The sequence below is a fragment of the Schistocerca serialis genome, chromosome 2 (genome assembly GCF_023864345.2).
Source record: "Schistocerca serialis cubense isolate TAMUIC-IGC-003099 chromosome 2, iqSchSeri2.2, whole genome shotgun sequence".
Classification (NCBI taxonomy): domain Eukaryota; kingdom Metazoa; phylum Arthropoda; class Insecta; order Orthoptera; family Acrididae; genus Schistocerca; species Schistocerca serialis.
In genome coordinates, this window is record NC_064639.1 from 360,148,409 (window position 1) to 360,172,208 (window position 23,800).

The 23,800-nt window shown below is 37.7% G+C and overlaps 1 protein-coding gene across 1 annotated transcript in view; it reads right to left on the reverse strand.

Moving 5' to 3' along the window:
- The window catches only part of LOC126457180 (transmembrane protein KIAA1109), a 507,473-nt gene that overhangs the window by 401,780 nt on the left and 81,893 nt on the right, over positions 1 to 23,800 (reverse strand). The window contains exons 8-15 of the mRNA XM_050093265.1: positions 22,788 to 22,876; positions 18,644 to 18,742; positions 14,920 to 15,027; positions 14,502 to 14,639; positions 13,472 to 13,622; positions 13,225 to 13,380; positions 13,045 to 13,142; positions 7,235 to 7,395 (exon numbers count right to left, since the gene is read on the reverse strand). Of these exons, the coding sequence (XP_049949222.1) occupies positions 7,235 to 7,395; positions 13,045 to 13,142; positions 13,225 to 13,380; positions 13,472 to 13,622; positions 14,502 to 14,639; positions 14,920 to 15,027; positions 18,644 to 18,742; positions 22,788 to 22,876 (1,000 nt within the window). The remainder of the gene's footprint in view (positions 1 to 7,234; positions 7,396 to 13,044; positions 13,143 to 13,224; positions 13,381 to 13,471; positions 13,623 to 14,501; positions 14,640 to 14,919; positions 15,028 to 18,643; positions 18,743 to 22,787; positions 22,877 to 23,800) is intronic.

The window sequence follows — 23,800 nt, forward strand, 5'->3', positions numbered from 1 at the left end:
ATCCTGAGATTGAGACTGTCCTTAAAACAGGGCGTAGCATTTGCTTTACCTTCTTAGGAGGTCAGAAAACAAACCTGATACCTCATTTTCCCAGGGCTTTGCCTATTTTGCTCGATGTAGTGCCACAGAAGGGAAGGACTGCAATCGATGGCTCATCACATGAATGTTCAACATTTTCACGTTTCCTTTTCTTGGTGAATGCTGAGCTGATATTAACTGATCCATAGCCATTCTTCCAGAACACATACTTCAGAGGATTGATTTCAGAATCCAAGTGGTCTTTGTCAGAAATGGTTTCTGCACTGTGTACCAGTGTGTTTAAAGCCACTTTCTTCTGTACTGGATGGTGAAAACTCTGGGCACTCAGCTATAAATCAGTGTAACTTGGCTTGCGGTACACTGAGCACCCGAGATGTCTATCCGACTTCCGTCGCACCAGAACATCTAAAAATGGCAGCCTTCTCTATTTCTCTGTCTCAACAGTGAACTGGAGTTTGGATGCATGCTGTTTATATGATCCTGGAAGTGCTCAAGAGCTTCTACATTGTGGCGAGATCATAACGTATTGTCAGTATAAAGATAAAATGAAGATCAATGAAGGGGAGCTGAACTTAATACGTTTCCCAAAATGTTCCAAAAAAAAGTTCGCCATGGCTGGAGACAATGGAGGACAAAAAGCCTTTCTGTCCATCATTTCATAAAATTTAGCAAAATACAAGAAGTAGTTGACAGTCATAACGTGTTGGAACGACTTTATCATTTCAGGAGGAAAATGCTCTGCCAACAGTTTCAATGTGTCCTCCACAGGAATTTTTGTAAATAGTGAGACCACATTCAGGTTGGCCAAAATATCATTTGGGTCAACCCTGATCTGTTCAATTTTCTCAATGAACGTCTGAGAGTTGTTGATGTGATGTTCACAGCGGCTGAGCATCGTCATCAACTTAGTTAAATATTTGGCCATCCTGGAGGTAGGAGAATCAATGGCACTAACAGTTGACCTCTGAACTTCCCATATACAATGAACAAATAGCAAGGGATAAACTGTATGATATCGCCAAAGTGAAGAATGTCATCCCAGGCAAAAAATGCCACACCAATTGCCAGTCAAACCAGTGTCACTTCGCACTACCAATGAAACATCCTGCTGCACCAAGCAGTTTCAAGAAGTACTGAATGAAGCCAATGTGCTGAGCAGTGTCAAGATAGGCCACGCCACGGACTGAACATGTACGGCACACTGTTCCTGCATGTGGCTGTACATGAATCTCAGTTTCATCAAAATTGTCTAAAATGTAACTTCCAAAAGTTCTATATGATGCAATTTTAAGTTTAATAACCACAATGACAATTATATAAATATCTTGTAAACAATGGTGTGTGACTTAAGAGAGCTGTGTGAAATTACTACGTCTAAATATTGTCAAAAATTTAAACTGAATTGCAAATGGAGACTATTTCACAAGTAATCTGAATACCGTACCCTGAATACGCTAGCTTTTTAAATGTGTTTTACCATTTGCCACTCATATGGGCATCAGAGATTAACATTGCAGATAAAGTCGTTAAAAGTGCTTATTATCTAGCAGATAGGGTCACATGGACCATTATTTAAAAACATTACCCAATCTTCCTTTGTACATTTTTTTTTTTGTTATACAATAAGCATCATACAGCTGAAGATTTCAGTTTCAAGCACAATTACAACACTTATCCCAGAGAATTTGATACTTTCCACATACAGATTAAAAACACGTCATGTCTGGACGCCACAGTATATGAAGCTAAAAGCTTATAACAAAACAAAATATGGGAGGGTATGTCATGTGGAGCTGGGTTCTCCGAAAAAGTTGCTTTATAAGCTTTAAGTGGAAAATGCTACTATTCCACAAGAGAATTTATGGGGATCAACTATACAGTTTCAACAGGAAGTTTCTACAGTTAACTATAGATGAATTTATATTACACTAATATGTGTAAAATAATCTAAACTTTCACAATACATCATTTTTTTTAATGGGAGTTTTTTCCATTACAAATTTGACATATTTTCTATGTAAGTAATAATCATAATTATATTAGATTGGTGCGTAATTACATAGCATTTTTATTTTGCATTTTGGTATTCCAGTTGCTGTAGGTTTATTTATTGATTTGTCCTTTTCTATTTGTAGTTCACTGTTGGTATTTGAGTTCACATATTGTCATTTATAGATAATGAGTGGAGCTGTGGGTACTAGAAAATGAAGTGCCAAGTGGAGAAATCTGAACATTTCAAACATATTATTCTGTTTGAGTTCACAGAGGGGTGTTAGCAGCTGAGGCAGCCAGAAACATTTGTGTCATGTATGAGAATAATGCCATTAGACAGAGCACAGCAAGACAATGGTTTTATCGTTTTAAGGAGGATTTTTTTGACATTAGTCACTCTCCACATTCAAGAAGACCTATGGGGTTTGCTGAAGATCATTCAAACACATTAAACCACAAGGATCCAAGTCAGTGTACTCGAGAACTGGTAAATGTGATGAACTGCAACCATTCCATCATCATGTGACATTTGCATGCAATTGGGTGGGTTCAAAAATAGTGTGTGGGTACCACATGCCCTAAGCCAGAATCACAAAAATCAGCAGGTCACCACATGTACATCTCTGCTTGCTCATCATCAACTGGTTTGTGAACAACACCAACCACTCTTATCCTCTATCGTTGCTGGTGATGAGAAATGGTGTCTTTAAGCTAACATAATGAAAAGAAAGGAATGGCTGAGACCAAAAAAAGCAACTCCCCATACAAAGACCTCCATGCATCCATAAAATATAATGATATGCGTCTAATGGAACAGCAAAAAAGTGGTGTAATATGAATTGCTTCCCCAAGGAGAACCATCACTGGTGACACTTATTGTCAACAACTGACACGTCTTGCAGACTTAATTCAAGAACAAGGACCAGGAAGACTGCACGAAGTGATGCTACTCCACAATAATATCCGCCCACCATTCTGATAAGACTGACACAAAACGCTATACAGGATATGGCTTGGGAAGTCATTCTGCACCCATCTTATTCACCTTATCTCGCGCCCTCAGGTTTTCACCTTTCTGCTCAAACAACCTTCAAGGTACTTCCTTCCTGGATCAAAATGCACTTCAAACATGGTTTGATGATTTCTTCACCTCAACACCATGATTTCAACAATCGAAGGATCAAATAGCTACCCCATCGTTGGCAGACTGTAGTACATTGTGAAGGAGAATATATTATTGCTGACTTTTCTGTTATGTGTATCTGTTGTGTTTATTAAATTTATGGAAAAATGCTACAAAATTTTGCACCAATCCATTAAATTAATAGCAGTAATATGTGTAAAATAATTTCAAACATTTCATTCATTATTTTTAAAAATTATGTTTAAAATTAAAATTTCTCAGGTACAGCAAAGAAAATGATTTGAATATTGTAAGTTACAGGACATTCCGATACACGATGAATTTTTACTGAATGAAACACATGGCACAAACATTTCTTGCAGGTTCTTGTGCCTAGACATATTTTTTCCCTTTAAATACAGACCAACTTATCAACTTGTGAACAAGTAAATGCCTCTGTGGTGAAAGTAGTGGGACATGAAGTATCCATAATTATTAAAGATGAAAAGTTGACTTCCTGAGTGATAAAATAATTATGATGCTACAGGCAATTTTTATTACACGTTTACAACTTCTTATTAGATGATGGGGAGGAAAATATTGCAGAGAGTATCAATTCTGTAAGTCCATCATTTTGTCCATCATCACATTATACTCATTATGTGTTGTGTTTATCAGTAGCGCTCAGAACTTGAATACTGCCTACCTGGATTTTGTCAACCTTCAAAGCAGTGTAACATCCTGATATTCAGATACAATAAAGTTATTAAAAGAGATATACTTACAAGAAAGATACAACGTAAATAGTCTATGAGGAATTATTTTGTTATCTTCTTCATCTCAGGTCATCTATAACAGTTTTAAAAATACCTGTTCTCATTTTTGGGAATAACAACTACACTGATGGAAAAAAATTTTGCAACACCAAAACTTAATTAATGCTGAGTAATGAAATTTTGTGAAAAAATTTGTCTAGGTAAAATAATTAAGTGATTAACATTGTAAGATCACAGATTAATAAAGTGTGAGATAAGTCACTGTACCTTTGAAATGCTGGTACATTAACAACCGGTGTAGAATGTTGAATGCAAGCATGCAAACGACACGCATGCATTGTGTTGTACAGGTGCCGGTTGTCAGTTTTTCATGTCTGTTGCACGTGGTTGGTCAATATAGAGATGGTTAAGGCTGGTTGTGGATGACACTGGAGTTGTTGCCCGATGATGTACCTTATGTGCTCGATTGGAGATAGATCTGGTGATCGAGCAAGCCAATACAACATGTTAGCGAAATAAAACATGTCATCGACCATGTCAGTTTGCAACAACGATATGTGGGCGAGTTATCCTGCTGGAAAACATCCCCTGGAATGCTATTCCTGAATGGCAGCACAACAGGTTGATTCACCGGATGTACAAATTTGCAGTTAGGATGTGAGGGACAGCCATGAGAGTGCTGCTGCTGTCATACAAAATTGCATCCCAGACCATAACTCCAGGTCTAGGTTTACTGTGTCTAGCAAGGAGGCCCTCAACCAGTCTCCTACTAACCAACACAAGGCCATCATGAAACTGCAAATGACGGTGGTTTGGGGTCAGTGGAATGCACGCTACAGGGATTCTGGTTTGGAGCCGTCCTTGAAGTAATTGATTTGTAACAGTCTGTTGTGTCACTGTGGTGCCAACTATTGCTCAATTTGCTGCTGCAGATGCAATGCAATGCGCCAGAGCCATATGTCAAACATGACTGTCTTCCCTCTTGTCAGTGCCACGTGGCCGTCAAGAGCTCGGTCTTCTTGTGACCGTACATTCTCGTGACTACCACTGCCAGCAATCCTGTGCGGTGGCTACATTTCTGCCAAGTCTTTCTGCAATATCACAGAAGGAATGTTCTGCTTCTTTTAGCCCTGTTACACGATCTCATTCAAACTCAGTGGGGCGCTGATAATGGCATCTTTGTCACCTTAAAGGCATTCTTGACTATACTCCGTTCATCATAAGAATAAACCTGATGCAAACAAATACAAATGCGACGATTGGTCAGAAGCCGTAGCACACACACACTGGTGGTCTTACGCTCTTGGAAGTAGGACCTACTTATATATTAGATATATTATTACTAATTTACGTTAAATGAAGCTTTAAGATATTCAAATGTATTAACAGCTATAAAGGTTTTAATTAATCACGAGTTTAGCTATGTAGTTTTTATTTCAAAAATTGTGTACAGTCACAGCCTCTGCACTGTTGTGCTCTGACTGTTGTGCTGTTGATATGCAGTATGAAAATGGCTGAGGCTGTTTCATGTTTCATAGTGGAACATGGTTAAAAAGTGTCAAGAAATAGGTTTTTCTTAATGTTTTTTCGTAAATTTACAGAGATAGTCGGCTTTGAAGTTTTCCAAGGGATGGTATTACGTTTACTTGAGTCACAAATACAAACAGGTCGTGTAGCAGAATCGGTAGTGTAATTGGCTGAAAATCTGCTACAGGTCATGGTTCGCTGGTTAAAATCTCATCTAAAACACTGATTTTTCTCATTCAATTTGAAATACTTACAGCCCATAACTGTAAAATTGAACACAATTTTTTGTAAATGAGGCATGTTTTCTTGTTCCTAATTACGTACTGCACACCAAATTCCTGTTTTCATTTCAAATATAAATTCTTAAATATCTATATTTTATGAAAGACTGTTAATACAAGTTGCTTAAATTAAATTAAGGAAACTTAAAAACTAAATTTTAAGGCAAAAATGAAAAACCAAGTACTCTTTATTTGGACTATGTCCATCGTTTTATAACACAGATTAGGTAAGTGTCATAGAAACATGAAAAACAATCATTTTCACAGCAACGAGCAGATCATACAGACGCTATATTTTTACATTTGTCACAGTACCATTACAATATGAACCAAACAGAACTGATCTGAAGCCAAGTTACAAGATTTGGACCAAGATGTAACAAGATTGTTAAGTTACCACACGTACTGAAACTAATGCAAACAGGTTTTTCATGTGTCACTGTCAAATGCTGGCAAGATATAGAACGGCTCGTCATAAGAGAAGAGGAGAAAATGTGGCGCCTGGTTGGCTTCGTGTATTCTGTTGTTGATAGGCTCATAATCAACGTAACAGGTGACGCTTCCAGAACTAGAACATATTTCTCCTAGTCGGATAAGGAAGGAGTCAAGAGATTACCAGGAAACTGACTGTAGTTAATACCTTCAGCGGCTACAATATTCAACAGTACGGTGAAATCCCTGCAGTATACTTTTGCATCACACACAGCTCACTCAGAAAAGTTACCCTGCATTAAAATTATAAATTTTCATCACTCCTCTTTGTAATTAGAATGCTATTTCAGGTGAGAACGAGAGCACTTTATGCTTTCTGTCTGGTCACCTAAGAAACACACGGTAGTGCTGGACTTTTGTCGAATATTATTTCATTCTCTTTAAAAATTAAAAGACATCTGAAGCTATATTGTTTCTTTGCTCATCTCTTTTTACATCAGATACAAAACTCCTCACATCGCTAGAAGTTAGTTGGACCATTGGCTGGGCAGTGCTGTCCCAAGTTTAATGCACCGATAAAGCTGTTCTCTCGCATTATCGCTCAGTCTATGTGCATGTAACACAGCATAAAAAGTATCCTTATGATTGTACTTGACTTTACTGGTCATTGCCTTCCACTTCACGTGAAGCAAAATCCAATGAGATTCAAGCAAACGTGGAAGAATACATGGCATAATGTTTACATCAGATTTATTCTTATGATGAACAAAGTATAACACTGACTCATCACGTTCAGTCTCAATGGTAACTAACGCTCAAGACAGTTACAGCATGTCTTTGAAGCAAAACTGTTTGCACCTTCATAGTGGCAGTACTAGGATCACTCTTATGCGACTGGCACAAAACTAGAAGAGATACCATTTTTCAGATGAAGAAACATGTCTACCAACTTCCGTTTACGTCATACAACTCCTCCTTGGTGTTGCGATATTTCTTGTCCTTTTTTTTTTCCCCCTTGTCCGTTTATGCGAGTTATTCAATGAGCATATGAAATAATTACTCACACTTTCTGGCACAAATTTCTCCATTTGCGAGGTATAACAGTTGAACTGGACTGGTTTGTTCCGTTGCGCCCAAGAACTTTAGCATTGGCATCTAGAGCTAAGAGGGTGTAACGTGTGGTTGATGTCTCAGGAAGATACAGAGCCAAATCCACACTCTCTCCCTGCAAGGAAAGAACCCCATCAAAGAAGCAAGTATGAGAAACATTAGAAGGAAATAAAAATTAGAAACGTAACACTAACAACCAAAAATATATCAACCATACTCTGGCTTATACAGCAGTACGTACTGGGTAATGTTTAACAGCAATGTCAACCACGTGGAGAAAAATATTCAGCATTTAGAACCACAGTTTTCTTGACTAGTGATTAGAAGGAAGAACCAAGTAGAAGAAATAAGGACAAATAACACTCCACACTCAAAAGAGGAGAAAGATTTGCATAGAATTTTATCTCTGTCATATATATGTGTTTGCTTCTAAAATCTTACCATCAATTTCCAACCATCACACTGTCAGCTCCCATCCCATCCATTGCTTAAATGATCTTCCATAGATGAAGAAACATTCTCAATGAAGTCAACAGCCATTCCAGAAGAAAACTAGTAAGAAGATTTAGCCATGTATAAACGAGGATGGCAATATTTCACACCTTCCTCTAAAGTTGATGTTACATTATACAGCAAAGCGTTGATTATCTGAATGTAGGTCAACTGAATGACCACTTACCAGAACTGTTACTCTCTCACATGTGAACCCCCCCCCCCCCCCCCTCCCACCTCCCACCAATGCCGAGTTGCTGACAAAGCAATCCAAGTTGCCTACTTCGATAGTAACTATTTACTCTCTGTTATGACTACTTGTGTCAACTTTGCTGTATAAAGTAAACCTGCATTATAAAATGCCTAAATGTAAACATGCTGTCCTTTTCTTTTTATGAGAGATAAATATGATATTAACGGAAGGTTAGAGGAAGGTGAATCCACAACGAAATTACCATAAGAGTATAAGAATGGTATGACCACGAATTTTAAAGTAAGCACGGGCTGGTTTAAATGCTTGAAATCAAGATGTTGCATTTGTGAGTTTCAAACAGAAGGAGAAAAAAGGTCTGCTGATACTTTCAAAATCAAGCTAAGGGACATACTAAACAAAGAATACTATTCACTTGAAAATGTTAACAATGATGATGATGATGATGATGATGATGAAACTGGGCTCAACCAAAAGCTTAACCAAGAAAAACTCTTCCTTCGCGTCGTGATTTAGCAGCACCTAGTCCTAAAATAAGCAAGGATCATGTTACAATATTATGAAAAGAATAGTTGCTACTCACCATACAGTGGAGATACTGAGTCACAGATAGGCACAACTAAAAGGCTGTCAGAAAAGGAGCTTTCTGCCAACAGGGCCTTCATCAAAAATAGACAACATACACACCCACAATCACACAAACAAAACTCACACACATGACCACAGCCTCTGACAGCTGAAGCTACATGTGTGTGTGTGTGTGTGTGTGTGTGTGTGTGTGTGTGTGTGTGTGTGCGTGTGCGTTTTTCGCCTATTTTCGATTAAGGCACTGTTGGCCAAAAGCTCACTTTCTGACAGGCTTTTTGTTGTCTATCTGTGACTCAGCATCTCCACTATAAGGTGAGTAGCAATTATCCCATAAAGGATCATATTACTTCTTTAGCGCGTGGTAACACTATTAGTAGCCTCCAACTGCTGATGCTCATCATTGGTAAAAGGAAGAAACCACATTGTTTCAAATGCATTAATATGATTGCGATGCCTATTGTTTACACCACACACAAGAATGCCTGGAAGGGTAGTACGATTTTCATGGAATGATTTTGGAAGTTTTTGTGTCCTCTGTAAAGCTCATCAGTTAAAGAAAAGCAAAAGGGAGAAAGCATTACTGGTCCTTAACAACACACCAACTGATTCATTAAGTGATATCTCAAACAAAACAGACACGTTGACAAAAGTAGTGTTCCTTCCATGGAACATAGCTTCCTCATTGCAGCGTACGGATCAAAGCGTTGTAGAGACTTTCAAACAGTATTACAGAAAAGGAATGTTGTGTAAGTTATCATCATATCAACAAAAAATGATCAAGTTTTGAAAATATAATGCAATTGGATAGGTAAAAAATCTATTCACCAAGCAGCGGCAGGAGAACACACATATAAAAGACCTTTCATATACAAGTTTTCAGATCCAGTGGCTCTTTATTCTGGCAGAAGGGTTGACAGGGAAAGAAGAGAGGTGAAGTCCGAGGGTAATCTGGAAAGTAAGGTAGCAAGAATTTTTCGAAGTACAAAAAATGAATTTATTTCAATAAAATTTACATGCATTGTATTATAGGTCTTGCATTATTTTTCCACATAATCAGCATTCACCTCAATACATTGTGTCACCTGTGGGGTGAGTTTTTTGATTCCTTTGTCATAGATGTCTCCCACTGCCTTTTTCAGCCAGTTCTTCGCTTCTCGTTGTCATTGGAAAAGTGTTTTCCATTACAGTGTTCCTTCAGTTTTGTAAACAGATAATAGTAATTAGGTGCGACACCGGAGCCGTGAAAGGGGTAGCTTAAAGCATCCGAACCAAATGAAATCAACAACTCGTGTGTTGTACGAGTGGTGTGCGGACAGGCGTTATCATGAAGGAGACAGACTCCCATTGTCAGCAGCCCGGAACATTTGTTTTGTATGCCTCTGCGAAGTTTCTTCATGGTCTCTCAATATCTTGCAGCATTTATTGTTTAACCTCTTTCCAAAAAATCAACAAGCAGAGCCCCTTTTCTGTCCCAAAACAATGACACCATGAGTTTTTCATTGTTTGCTGAGTTTTGAATTTTCTGGCTGAAGGAGAATGAATATGACACCACTGCACTTATTGTTGATTGTTGCTTGCTCTCTGGAGCACAGTGATAAGCTCAAGTTTCATCACCTGTCACTACAGAGTTGAGAAAAGCCTTGCCTTCAGTCTCAAAATGGTCAAGAAATTCATGAACGGCACTGACTATTTTCATTTTGAGTCCTTTAGTAAGGATCTTGGGCACCCACCGCGTACACAATTTGTGATAATTTAGTCTGTCAGTTACGATTCATGAACAATAGTTCATTTTTGGACAAATTGCATGCAGGTCTTCAATTGTCAAATGGCAATCAGAGATATGTTCTTCAAATTTCTGCACCACATCATCAGACAGCCTTCCACTTCTGTCTTCATTGTGAATTTCTGTCCTTCCAAAATTAAAACTTCATATCCATTTCATCACTTGCTGCCTTGACATAGCGCACTCTCCATAAACTAAACAATTTTGCAATGAATTGCAGCAGTGTTCATGCCTTTAGCAATTAGGTAGTGAATAACAGCACATACTTCGCCCTTGGCACAAGCCAGAATGAGAACACTCATTTCTAACAGCCCACCACAACACCAATCGACGAGCTACTGATTATTGGAAATGCTCATTCCTTCCGCTGGCTTCACGCTACACGGCAGTGGTGTCAACTTCCCCAATGAACATTCCCTGCTGAAGCTCGATGCCTCGTAACCTTAGTTTCCGAATAACCTTCGTAAGAAGACTGGCAAGGTTTAGGTAAAGGATTAGAGTTTAGAAAAGTCGCCCAGAACCCCAGGTCAGGGGAAACTTAACGGATGGGATGAGATGGAAAGACTTTGTTGGGGGCTGCATCGGATGAGAATTGAAAACCTGAGAGCTTAAGGTGGAAGACAGGGTAATATGCAAGACAGAGATTACTGCTAAAATATCATGCACAGGTTAATAAGAGCACATTGTATGTGATAGAAATGGGAGGAGGACACCAAAGAATACATACATCATTAAATTAAAGACATACAAAACTAAAACAGAATGAAGAAAGGACTATTACTGTGAAGAAATGCTGAGACTGAAGAAATTAACATAAATTAAGGCCAGGTTGGTGGTGAGAAACAAGGACATGTTGTAGAGCCAGTTCCCACCTGAGGAGTTCTGAGAAACTAGTGTCTGGGGGAAGAATCCAGATGGCCTGGTCTGCAATAGGATGTTGTGCGTTGGCAAAATAAACCCTCGGCCTATGCCCATGCATCCTAACTAGGGTGTGTACCGGCACCACGAAATATCCGGTTGTAATGCATGCACTACAACACGACAGTCCTGACTTCAGTGCCTCTTTCACCATATGCATCATCTGGATTCTTCCCCTGGACACCAGTTTTACAGAACTCCGCAGGTGGGGACTGGTGCTGCAATGTGTCCTTGGTTCTTGCCACACACCTGGCCTTAATTTACATTAATTTCTTCAGTCTCAGCATTTCTTCACAGTAACGATTCCTTTCTTCACTCCGTTTTAGGGGTTTTCTACACATTTCATTTTCTGACCTATCTATTTTTCGCCATTCCCCTCCCGTGTTTATCACACACAATGCACTTAGCTTTTCACTCTTATTAACTCATGCATGACGTTTTAGCAGAAATCTCTGTCTTGCATATTACCCTATCTTCCACCTTCAAGCCCCCAGCTTTTCAAACCTCGCCCAGTGCAGTCATCAACAATTAGTCCTTCCTTCTCATCCCATCCAGAAAGCCTCCCCTGACCTGGGATTGTCCTTTTACTGCACCCCTCTTCCTTCTCCTTCAACCCTCTTGCCAGGAGGAGGAGCCACTGACTCCAAAAGCTTGCAAGCATAATACCTTTCATGTGTGTGTCCCCCTGCCACAGCTTGATGAGTAGGTTTTTTATCTATCCAATTACATATATTTATGTAAGTTATTGTTAGAAAGAGGAGAGGAGCCAAAGAAAGTCTGTTAAGAAATCACAAAAATACAGATTTGAAAAATGTATCCTACATGATTGGAGCAGCCTGAGATAGTGTAAGGAAACAGAATCTGGAAAAGTTTGCAATAAAATTTTGAGTACGGTGGAAAATTCTCCAAGCCTAACTGAAAATGATGAACAATGGAAAATCCAGGATGGAATAATGACAATATTATGGAAAGGATAGATTACTACACACCATACAGTGGAGGTGCTGAGTTGCAGATAGGCACTGGCAGCCAGGGACTGTGGTCGTCTTTGCGTGTTTTTTGTCCGAAAGGTTATTTATCTGACAGTATTTTTGTTGTGCCTATCTACAACTCAGCATCTCCGCTATATGGTGAGTAGTAATTTATCCTTTTCATAATACTGAAAATTATTATCAGAATGTTATGTCTGAAATGCTAAATGCGCTAAAAGAACTCAGTTGCCATGAACATGATGAAGAAGTCTTCGACAATGGATGTCCACAGAATGAGGATGAAAATACACCAGCTGCTTTTGAAGCATTTATGTGTTTATATACTGCCTTGCAATGGTTTGACACTCAAGGTGAAAGCAACCAGCATCAGGTATCTGGCCTGAAAAAAGTGCACGACTTAGCTGCTGGTAAATGGGTACGCTTGCTAAGACAGACAAAAATCATGGATATTTTTAGACATTAATTTTATACATATGTACTGTACATGTAAAATGCATCCATATTACATATTTTTTGTTTACTAGGCTATACTACATACATCTGTACGTTATTTGCTTTTGTAGTAATAAAAGAGATTCATGTTATTACAAATTTATGCTGTTTCTATTGGTAAGGAAAAGTATATAGTTTGATTATCCAAATAAACCAGTTTTGCAAACACCCATGTTCCCTAACTACTTTGGATAATTGATGCTCTACAGTAGAACTAAAGTAAACACTAGATAAACTTTCTGACATTTGTAATAAATGCCTGATGGAAGTGAAATTGTTAAAAATTACCTGTATCCAGAACTTGAGTGGTATTGTTGCTGGAAGAAAATCCTTGAATGGTAAATCAAAGGACATGTCAAATAACTCGCCACAGAAAGCAATGTGTGCTGAAACAACCAAACATCAGTAAAAGATGTAATTCAGAATTACACATAAGAAAAAACGTAAAAATACCAGAAAGTGAGTTACCATTTTCCTGATTTTGAGAAGAACAATCAATCCAATTGTATTCATTACTTAAGGTTATAAGTTCAAACTCTTTCAACATCACAGAGATCTTCCACGTATATGGCACAAAATGTAAGAGATCAGGCCTTGCCTTGCTCGCCCAGTCATTTATAAGGTCTGCATATAAAATACAGTGCATACATCAGTTAAACTTCCCTCAATATAATCATTAACAGAGCAGACAAAGGTTTTCTGACTGCACACCTACCTTGAAAGAACCACTTATGTGCATAGATAAGGTTCACTGATGCTTTACAACCTGTCAAATTCAGTATCCATTCTTGATGATCATTCCACTTGATAGGATAATGGCACTTCACAGTGAATTCCAATGTTTCGCTTAAGACAAGACTACGATACTAAAACAGAAGGAGAAGAAGGGATAGCCAAGATATCTTCAAAAAATTTCTACCATATGATCAGGAAATTTCATAATAGGCAATGACTGTTGATTTATTCTTAAGTAGTCAATAATGAAAAATGCAGGATAGAATATCATATGTATAAGAGGATAAATCACTGCTCACCAAACTGAGGACAATATCCTTTATTAGATCTAAAAAATAAAAACATGGAGCCACTTTCATCACCCGACAGGCTTGCCACAGGACTACTTTGTTTGACAGCTAAACCTGACTGTATTAAGCAGAAAGCGTCGGGTCAACAGTGCACTTGTGCACACAAATGCAAGTGTGTGTGTGTGTGTGTGTGTGTGTGTGTGTGTGTGTGTGTGTGGTGGGGTCGATTGGTGGACAGCTAGAAAAGCTATGTGATTATCCACTTTTGCTAAGCACCTGCCCTCTCTCAGCACCTTCTGTATTTGGTAAGCAGTAATCTCTCCATATATACATACTGTTTTAATTAAGTTACTAATTGCAAAGACACTTAGAAACAAGTTACTGTACTAAAACAGGGTAGAGGTGAAGAAAAAACTTAATGTCACAAAAACAACACTTTTTTTATTGTAGTATGCGCTAAGTCTACAAATTGACAGATATTTTCTTATTCTATCCATGCATGCAGAAGATAACCATGAACATTATTGCTGCTAGCCTGCTACACAAATGCACTGATTATTTACAAATGATTAAGTAGTACATAATAATCTCAATCATGAACTAAATAAGAATAAATATATACGAAAAATTTTGGAGGCATATAAATTACTGTCTTCTCGCAAGTTCTGCATTTCACTTGGACAAGGTAACTCTAATTAGTAATTTGTTCAGCAACTTTACCTGTAAGCTTGTGGTAGCTTCTAAGTGCAACAACTGGCCAATTATTTTTGTAGTGTAGCCATCTGGTTGAATAACCCATGGCATTGTCACCTCAAGATATGAACCGGCTCCAACATTGATATGGACAGCATTGGTCTCCTGAAGTGAAATTTAATACAACAATAACAAAGATCTGGTGCCTAAACATACAAATATTTCAGGATATTCCCCTTGTGATGCTGTGTAAATGTGTCATTATTACTAGCAACTAACAGATAGAAAACTGAGAGACTCTGCAAAAATAAAATGGCAGATTTTCATTATACAGATACCGAACAAGTCCCTTAAAAAATGATACCAGTATCGCACACAATTAAAGAAGTTTGCAAATTAACATACTTAAAAATAAACATGTGTCACAAAGATGCACATTCCGTACCTTGTTCTTTGAAAATAGAATATCGACAGTTGCTTCATTAAGTGTGCTGAGCCTTATGTCAAATGACTGAGCCCTTCTCTTCTCACCTGGTTGTGGCGGCTTTGTTACCTAGACATAAATATCAAAGTTTTGCAACTAAATGTTTAGTAAATCATGACTAATAATCTTAAAAAAGAAAATATTCTTGTATTCACAAAGCTAAATTATTTTTCTGGAATTGACTAAAAACTATAAATAGTCTAGACACCATTAGATATGTACTGTAACTAAAATAAGATTGCTCCCTAAGATGAACTATCAAAAATACATAGCAAAATCCAAATATTCTGGACCGCTTTTGGCAATATGGCAGTAGTAATATTATTTCAGTACAAAAGAAACAGGAGTGTCTATATTGTTACGCGATTACAACAGGGAAAGGATTACATATTACCATGCGTACACACATGTATATGTGTATACGCATATGCGCGCGCGCGCACACGCACGCACGCACGCACGCACACACACACACACACACACACACACACACACACACACACACACACACACCGAGGCACGCATGCACACAAAAGCACAACTTACACACACGGACACTGTCTTCGGCTTCTAAGGCCTTAGTGCCCAGGGACAATGGCCGTGTAAGTTATGCTTTTGTGAACATGTGTGGATTTGTTACTTCTGAAGGACTTTGCCCGAAGTTGAAATATTTCTAGCATTTTTTTCATTGTATCTATCTGCAACTCAACATCTCCTCTATGCCTGGTCCTGTCACTCCACTCTTCATCATGCACACTTGTATGGCCACTTTTAAAGGTTCAGTAGCACTATCAATCCTTTCCTTCACTCATCACTGCAATCTCATAAACTATGTAAAACTATTGATGAGTCTGAGCAGCTGAATTACAGCACACACTTTGTAACTGGCAGCAACAATGATTTTGAAAGTCCAGCCACAGTCAAGTGACTAAAATCTCTGGTTTGGTAAATTATCAATAGATGGTACTGCATCTATGCAACTTTTTTCCAAGCTACCAACATTTGAATGTAAACAAATGATCCTTGCTTTTCGAATGCACCTAACATCTCTGACAAATTTGATTGAGTTACCAATGAAGCATTAAATTATCTGTTAACTTCCGCAAATTTTGCTAACTCTTTCTTAGTTCTGCATGAAATAACCAAATACATTTGCAACAAACTTGAATTTGGCTTTCATCTCATTCTTTACACAAATTTTCTTCAGTATGTCATCAACAATTGTGGCACAAATGAAATTGTGGGTTATATTATTGCGCCTAACCATGCATGTCCTATTTTGCTAATTTAAGATTATAACAAATTTTAAGGTGAATATATACTTGGCTGCAGAAAAATATTATTCATATGATATATTAAGTTCAATCAGATTGCTTTCTACAACAATGCCAACATTAACATAATAAAATTTTTTACGATAAAATATCAGCAGCAATAAAATATACATTTTACATGTATAAAACATGTTCATTGGGGGAAAAATGCTGAGATAAATGGCTGTAGATGTTTGTACTAACTATTCCAGCAGCTTAACATGACTGGTAACACAAAATTCCTTCAAGGATACAAAGAAACATTGGCTTCATTTACATAATTGCATTTTTGCCACTTATTTGTAGAATATTAACGATGAATTGCTCAACATTTTAAAAGAGTTTGGGTTAAGTAAAAAAACAACAGAAATAATTAAATCAACTTTAACTAACATAAAATTAATAATTAGCTGGTAACCTGTCAACAAATTTTGACAGTGAGACAAGGAGACCGCAAGGATCATGAAATTTCAAATTTCATTGTCTGCTTTACAACATTCCATACGAAATTCAATGAAAATCATTTGTGATCACAGGATTAGGATATGTTAGTATCGTTGAAATTCTTGGTAGCATAGTGAGCAGCAATGACATTTCGTGGCCTATGTGCCACCTCATTCTTGCCGCATTTACTCTGAACATAAAGCAAATACTGAGCAAGTAGTTACAGTAGCACTTTGGTTTGAATTTGAAAGCTGAGCTTAAAATGGACTACCCAACCCTTATCATGGAATTATCAGTGCCCACTATAGAACAGAAACAGAGCAAATGTGAGCGTTGAGGGCTGAATACATTAGAAACCAGGGTGTCACGTTTACTAGAAACCAGGGTGTCACGTTTGCATCAGTACTATACTGGACTCCTTTCTTCATGCTACTCATCAGCTCATTCTCTCTTACTGAAGCTCATGTGAGTGTAAGATTAATCATGACTTACTACAGACGTCAAGTGCACAATATTACTGTTGCAAGACAACAATGACAGGGCAAAAATGACCAACTATCGGCATCAGATGGCCTCTAACAAAGCTGTTTTTCGTGATATTGTAGAGCGTGTTATGTGAAAATTAAGTGATGCAGTGTGGAGGAAAAATTATGTCTGATGAAAGTTTGAGGCTACAGCCATGCTTCAGAGAAAGAGCTAAACAAAATTCATACAATTCCAACAAAATGGCTGAATTCTTATTTATTCCACATACAGCACAAAAAACAATTCTGTTTTGTCAAATGAAAGTAGGATACAGCACAACATCACTGTAATGTCCCTGCAACCAAAAACTGCACTGTTTGCGTTTTCTTTTGGTCAGCTCAACTTATGTTTATGGGGTAAAAGTCAGATGACTAGCTTATCATTCATTTCTGTACTGACTATTTTCTGTAACTTCTTCAAAAACTACTGTCAATTTACTTCAATAAATAATCACCATTTGATCATCCTCGTGTCCTGTCGTCACAGACTCCCTAACACACTGAAAGTGTGCAAATGTCAATGTAACTGTCAGATGTCTCTGAATAGATATACGCATATGTAGCAGCAATGCTGTGAATCCTTGATTATACTTGCAAACTTGTGTATTCGCTCTCCTTCTATGCCTGCATAGTCCACTTCTACATGACAACAGACTCAAGCGATGAGTTTCCAGTTAAATGGGTAGTTAAGCCATGTCTCCAAGCATACAGAGACCAAAAATTTGAAAACAAGTGATCTCTAGTGCCAATATGATGAGATGTAACATGTTCCTCACAAAATTATCATTTTATGATGTGCAACTAACACTATGTAGATCTAGATTTTTCCAATTTTCACCTATTCAGAGGTTCCCAACCATGCCTCGAAAGTTTAGACAGACAGGCTTTCTGTTACATTTACAAATTAAAGCAAAGTAGTTTTTATTTACTCAAGTGAGTAACATCCTGGCCTAAAACTCATCTAACTGCACACAGTGTAGGATTGTGTCTCAGGTTTGTTAAAAGTTATTATCTAATGTGGATGCCTGTGATAATCGTGTGTATAATGCAGACTCATATTTGTGTTATCAAAGATGAGAGAAGCTAGAAGGCAAAAGTCATTGTTGGCATAGCCTATTCCTTATAAATTAAACTCATGATTTCAGTGTAAAAATTTTAGTGATCACAGTTTTGTGCACAGTCACCATTCCTCTAGTCAAATATATCACAGGTCAGTCAAAGAGGCATTCCCAAGCTTAAAGTAAGCTATTAATATGTACCCACCTCATTCCCAGAGATATACATTGTTAGAAACTATGTTACAGTTTAAATCTACTGAGAAAGAGTGTGTGTGTGTGTGTGTGTGTGTGTGTGTGTGTGTGTGTGTGTGTGTTGAGGAGAAATATTTAGTAATGTAAAACTAACCTGCAAAGGCTGGTAGTCAGCAGGGAAAAAGAATTTAAATAGATGCTCTCTCTGGCGATCAGCCCACGGACCATAACTGAAATCTGTTCCCTTGCCACACTAGAATAAAGATAAAATATGATGAGAGTGTTATCCCAAACAGCTATCAATAAATTACAAAATTTAAATGCTGTAACTTGCTGACAACAAAAAAATTACCAGAAGGTGAATCTGAGTAAGCAGCAAATAAGTTTTTGTAAGTTACTACTACATTTAAGTTTGACAGGTATAATACAAATTTTAATATCAGATTTGGGACAGCTACACAGAACATGGATGGATAAAAGATACAGACAAATACACAGACTGGGGAAAATACAGCTAAGAACTTTTGTTTCACACAGATCAATAAAAGGAACCGAACACATATACATCTTTCGTAATCAGGACATAGTAAATTAACTGTAATGATTTCTTCTAAAAATAAACTTGTTACCAATAACCAATGTTAAAACTGGCAGTCCCACTCTCTGAAATATCAAATGGCAGTTATAGAACAGAATCATAAATATAATTTAAAATCTCAAACTTTCATCAAAAAGTATTGCTCTTTTCGGAGCAGAAGTGGAGAAAGTGAAAATGGAGCAGAAATGTGTGGGAAAAAATAAAATGTAAGCCATTTAGGAGTTCATATCAAAAAAGGTATAAAAACTGTATGGGTAACAATAACCAATCATCATGTGGTGAAAACACAGAGCAGCAGATGAGAACATGAACAAGAGCTGGAATACAGTAGCTCAGCTTATTAACTAGCATCGTTCATCAGCTCTCTCTCTCTCTCTCTCTCTCTCTCTCTCTCTCTCTCTCTCTCTCTCTCTCTCTCTCTCTCTTCAAACACACACACGCACGCACGCACGCACGCACGCACGCGCACACACACACACACACACACACACACACAGAGGCTACATTGCCCTGGGTTTCTTACCAACCACTGTAAAATCCCACTTCTAAGAAATCCCATTTTTAAGAAATGCTCCCACTGATCCAAGCAAAACTCCTATAAGAACAATGTTATTCCTTCCAACTTTTAACAAATCCCACTTTTAACAAATCCCACTTTAAGAGGAAAAGCTGTCTTTTAAGCAATAAACATGAAGCCTTTTGCAAATTAAAATCTAGTTTTTATGTAATACCTAACATGTTCAATTAGTTTCAAATTTCTTTCAGTTTCCTACAGGCATACTTTGTGTTGTGTGGTGCAGTAATTGATTCAGTCGGTTGACACATATATAGATAATAGCCAATAACTCAGAGTCTCCTTCATAGTAATACTGGTAGATGTGTTGTAAGAATTGGAAATCAATTTCCACCCTGCCTAATAAGAATGTCACATGATCAGGTGTCACAGTCTTTGAGTCTTCAAACACAAAAAGTGTAGTTGTTTGTTAACTGAGGTGTTGAAGTTACCAACTCTACTTTTGTGGAGTTATGGCTTGCATACAAAGAAAGCTTACAGATCAACAACAGCTCACATGGCAATGAAATGCAACTTAGCACCGTCTACACGTACGGCATAATCAAAAATAAGGAAGTGTTCTTAAATGCCAAAGATAATGTTTCCCGTGAATACAGTAGCTCACCTTATGAACTGGCATTCTCCTTCAGCCCCCCCCCCCCCCCCCCCCACATACACACACGTTGAAGTGGTTTCAAGGAAAAGTAGGAAATGCTGCAAAAGAAGGCTCGTGTAATTTCCAGAAGATCAGTGTTAAAAATTTTAGTGCATCAAAGGGATGGTTGGAACATTTTCAAAAACATCATAATCTGTAGTGTAAGCGGAGAAAGTGAGGCTGTGATCACAGAAAATGTAAAGTACTGGAAAAACATTACACTGTCACAACTGATACAGGGCTATGAGACCAGAAACATTTTCAGTGCTGTCTAAACTGGTGTCTTTTATGATTTACTTCCTGCAAAAATGGAGAAAAATGCCACTGAGGTTAAAAAAGGTAAATAATATATGATGATGCTACAGTGTGTAAATAGTGTTGAACACAAAAAGTTGTCACCAATAATAACATGAAAATTTAAAATTCCCAGGTGTTTGAAAACCATAAAAACAACAGTGTTGCCTGTGATGTCAGAAATATTTACAGGGTTTTTCAGATGTTTAGATGTCAAAATGGATGCATAAAATTGTAATTATTATTGGCCTATGTCCAGTAAATCCCAAGGAAACATAATTTCTGAGGAATGTACATGTTGTGTTCCTTCCACCAAACAGCACAAGCCATCTGCAGCCTATGGACCCGGTCATGGTACACTGTTAAAGCCAAACATGGAATAGCAACTGCGCAATCAACTTGTTTTTGAGGAAGGAAGTAGTGGGACTAGCCTTCTACAGGCTACGCATATATTTGTTGCTGCCTGGAATTCTGTAACACAACAGACTATGTTAAACTGTTTTCTGAGTGATAATGAAATAATACTTTGACATGTCCTATATTACACGTACATTTACTGTACACAATGTAATCTTACAGGATCAAACAAAATAAAATTCAATTCACAAAGGCAGGCTCAAGTACATCATTTGCTGTTGAAGACAACTTTGTTCTAGACGAAGAATGGGGTAGGATCACTGATACATCTGAAGATGTAACATTCTGGGACTTTGTTGTGCGGACAGTGTCCTGACTTCCCACCCAAGACTGGTGCAAGTGAAATGTGCGAAAGAACTGTGAGATAAGAGCTGGTGATTACAATGAAGAAGAAGAAAAGGAGACCACTGCACCAAGTTTCACTTCTGCTATCTTAGGCATTTCTTTTCTTCTTTTAATCAGTTATTACTGGAGTGACTTCTTTCACAATACACTGAAAGGGGAAAACAAACGAGTCTTCTTTATTGTTTTTTTTTTTTTTTAAATAAAAAAAGTGTTCTGTGAAATGTGTAATAATCAAATATTTAATGCATTTAAATTTGTAGAACAGGAGGTTGGTAATTTTGTAATTTAGTAGTACTCATACCATGTATACGTTGGTCTCTCCTTCCATGCACTCTTAACAAAACCCGCGTTCAGCAAAACCTCCTTTTAAGGGGGGAAGTGGGGGGGGGGGGGGGGGGGGGGTCCATTCAGGTCACAGAGATTCATTAAAATGGGGTTTTACTGTATGCTCTGAAGACGATCCGAGTTACAAGATGCACTTCTCACTGATATCCCCATTCAATACCTCAGTTCTTCCACACTTTCCTCATCACATTGCTTGTCCAGAATTGTCCAGCATTGTTCATACAGTAATATTTACAAAACAAACAGAAATGCTACAAAAATAATTGTCATTTCAGATATGTACATTAAGTCCAGGCATTAATGAAAGTGACCTGGAATCTCTCTGATGTCATAACAATATTAGTTGCTTGCCAACAGTATGACTCATATTCAGAATTTTCCCCCCAACAGGATTCAACTGGTAAGCATAAGTAAGACATTTTTTTTTTAGAATTCATGATCACGTTATAGCAATATCCAATGGCAGTTAGCACACGAAGGTCGCCCATGCCTGTGGCATTGATAAGACACACAGATTGAGAAAATAATCAAAGACACTTGTAACGTTCAATAAGGGTAATTTCTGACTGCTGGCATTTGTTCAAAAAGAAAGAAAATGGCAGTGGACTAACATCAAAATTTAAATACAATATGAATCTAGTACAAATGATAATCTGTGGTATGTAAATGAGCCATTGATCTTCTGGGACAATATTAATTACCCTTCTTGTCATCCAATTTACTTTCTCAACCTTTACTACTATATTTGTTACACACATCAAATATAAAACTTTTAATATTCGCCGGCCGCAGTGGCCGTGCGGTTAAAGGCGCTGCAGTCTGGAACCGCAAGACCGCTATGGTCGCAGGTTCAAATCCTGCCTCGGGCATGGATGTTTGTGATGTCCTTAGGTTAGTTAGGTTTAACTAGTTCTAAGTTCTAGGGGACTAATGACCTCAGCAGTTGAGTCCCATAGTGCTCAGAGCCTTTGAACCATTTTTTTTTTTTAATATTCCTAGTTAGTAAAAAGTTATAGTTCCTATGAGAAAATGAAGTGAATATATAATATTACTCTTTTTTCTGGGTGGCTGTTACCAAATTAAATGCCAACCTTTATGTCCATCCCCCAAATTGGTGGTGCCGATTCAACAATATCCCCATTGGCCAATTGAAGCATTTCTGGTTCTTCTGGAACTAAACCTGCAGGATGGTAGAGAATGCTCTTATAGTGTTATGTATGCACATCATAAGCATTTCAAATGGCTGTGAAGTGAGAGAAGCTAACTAAAATACAATTACTTCTGATCATTCCACACCCTGGAAAGAAGAGTGACACAACTCACAAATGCAATACTTACAAAAACTCGACTTAAATAATTAATAATATAAAACTTCTACTGATGTAGTATAAGCTTCTTTAAATTTCAAGTAAGAATTTTTGGCAGTAAATTCCATTATATTTTCTGTGCATGTTGGGGCACTTCACATGTATTTTTCAGTGACAAACTTAAGATGCCATTTTTCGACTTGTGTCACTTTTCTTGATGGGGTGCAATTTGTGTATGCCTCTTAATTCTTTTTGTATAATATGTGTTAAGCAAAGTCAATTGCTTAAGGACATAAAAATCCATAAAACAAAGTACTTTAGCCCTGAGCTGATGGAAACAGAACAAGTGACAACATTGTGGATAGCTACGTAATAACTAATGTAATTACACTACTGGCCATTAAAATTGCTACACCAAGAAGAAATGCAGATGATAAACGGGTATTCATTGGACAAATATATTATACTAGAACTGACATGTGATTACATTTTCATGCAATTTGGGTGCATAGATCCTGAGAAATCAGTACCCAGAACAACCATCTCTGGCCGTAATAACGGCCTTGATATGCCTCGGCATTGAGTCAGAGCTTGGATGGCGTGTACAGGTACAGCTGCCCATGCAGCTTCAACATAATACCACAGTTCATCAAGAGTAGTGACTGGCGTATTGTGACAATCCAGTTTCTCGGCCACCATTGACCAGACATTTTCAATTGGTGAGAGATCTAGAGAATGTGCTGGCCAGGGCAGCAGTTGAACATTTTCTGTACGCAGAAAGGCCCGTACAGGACCTG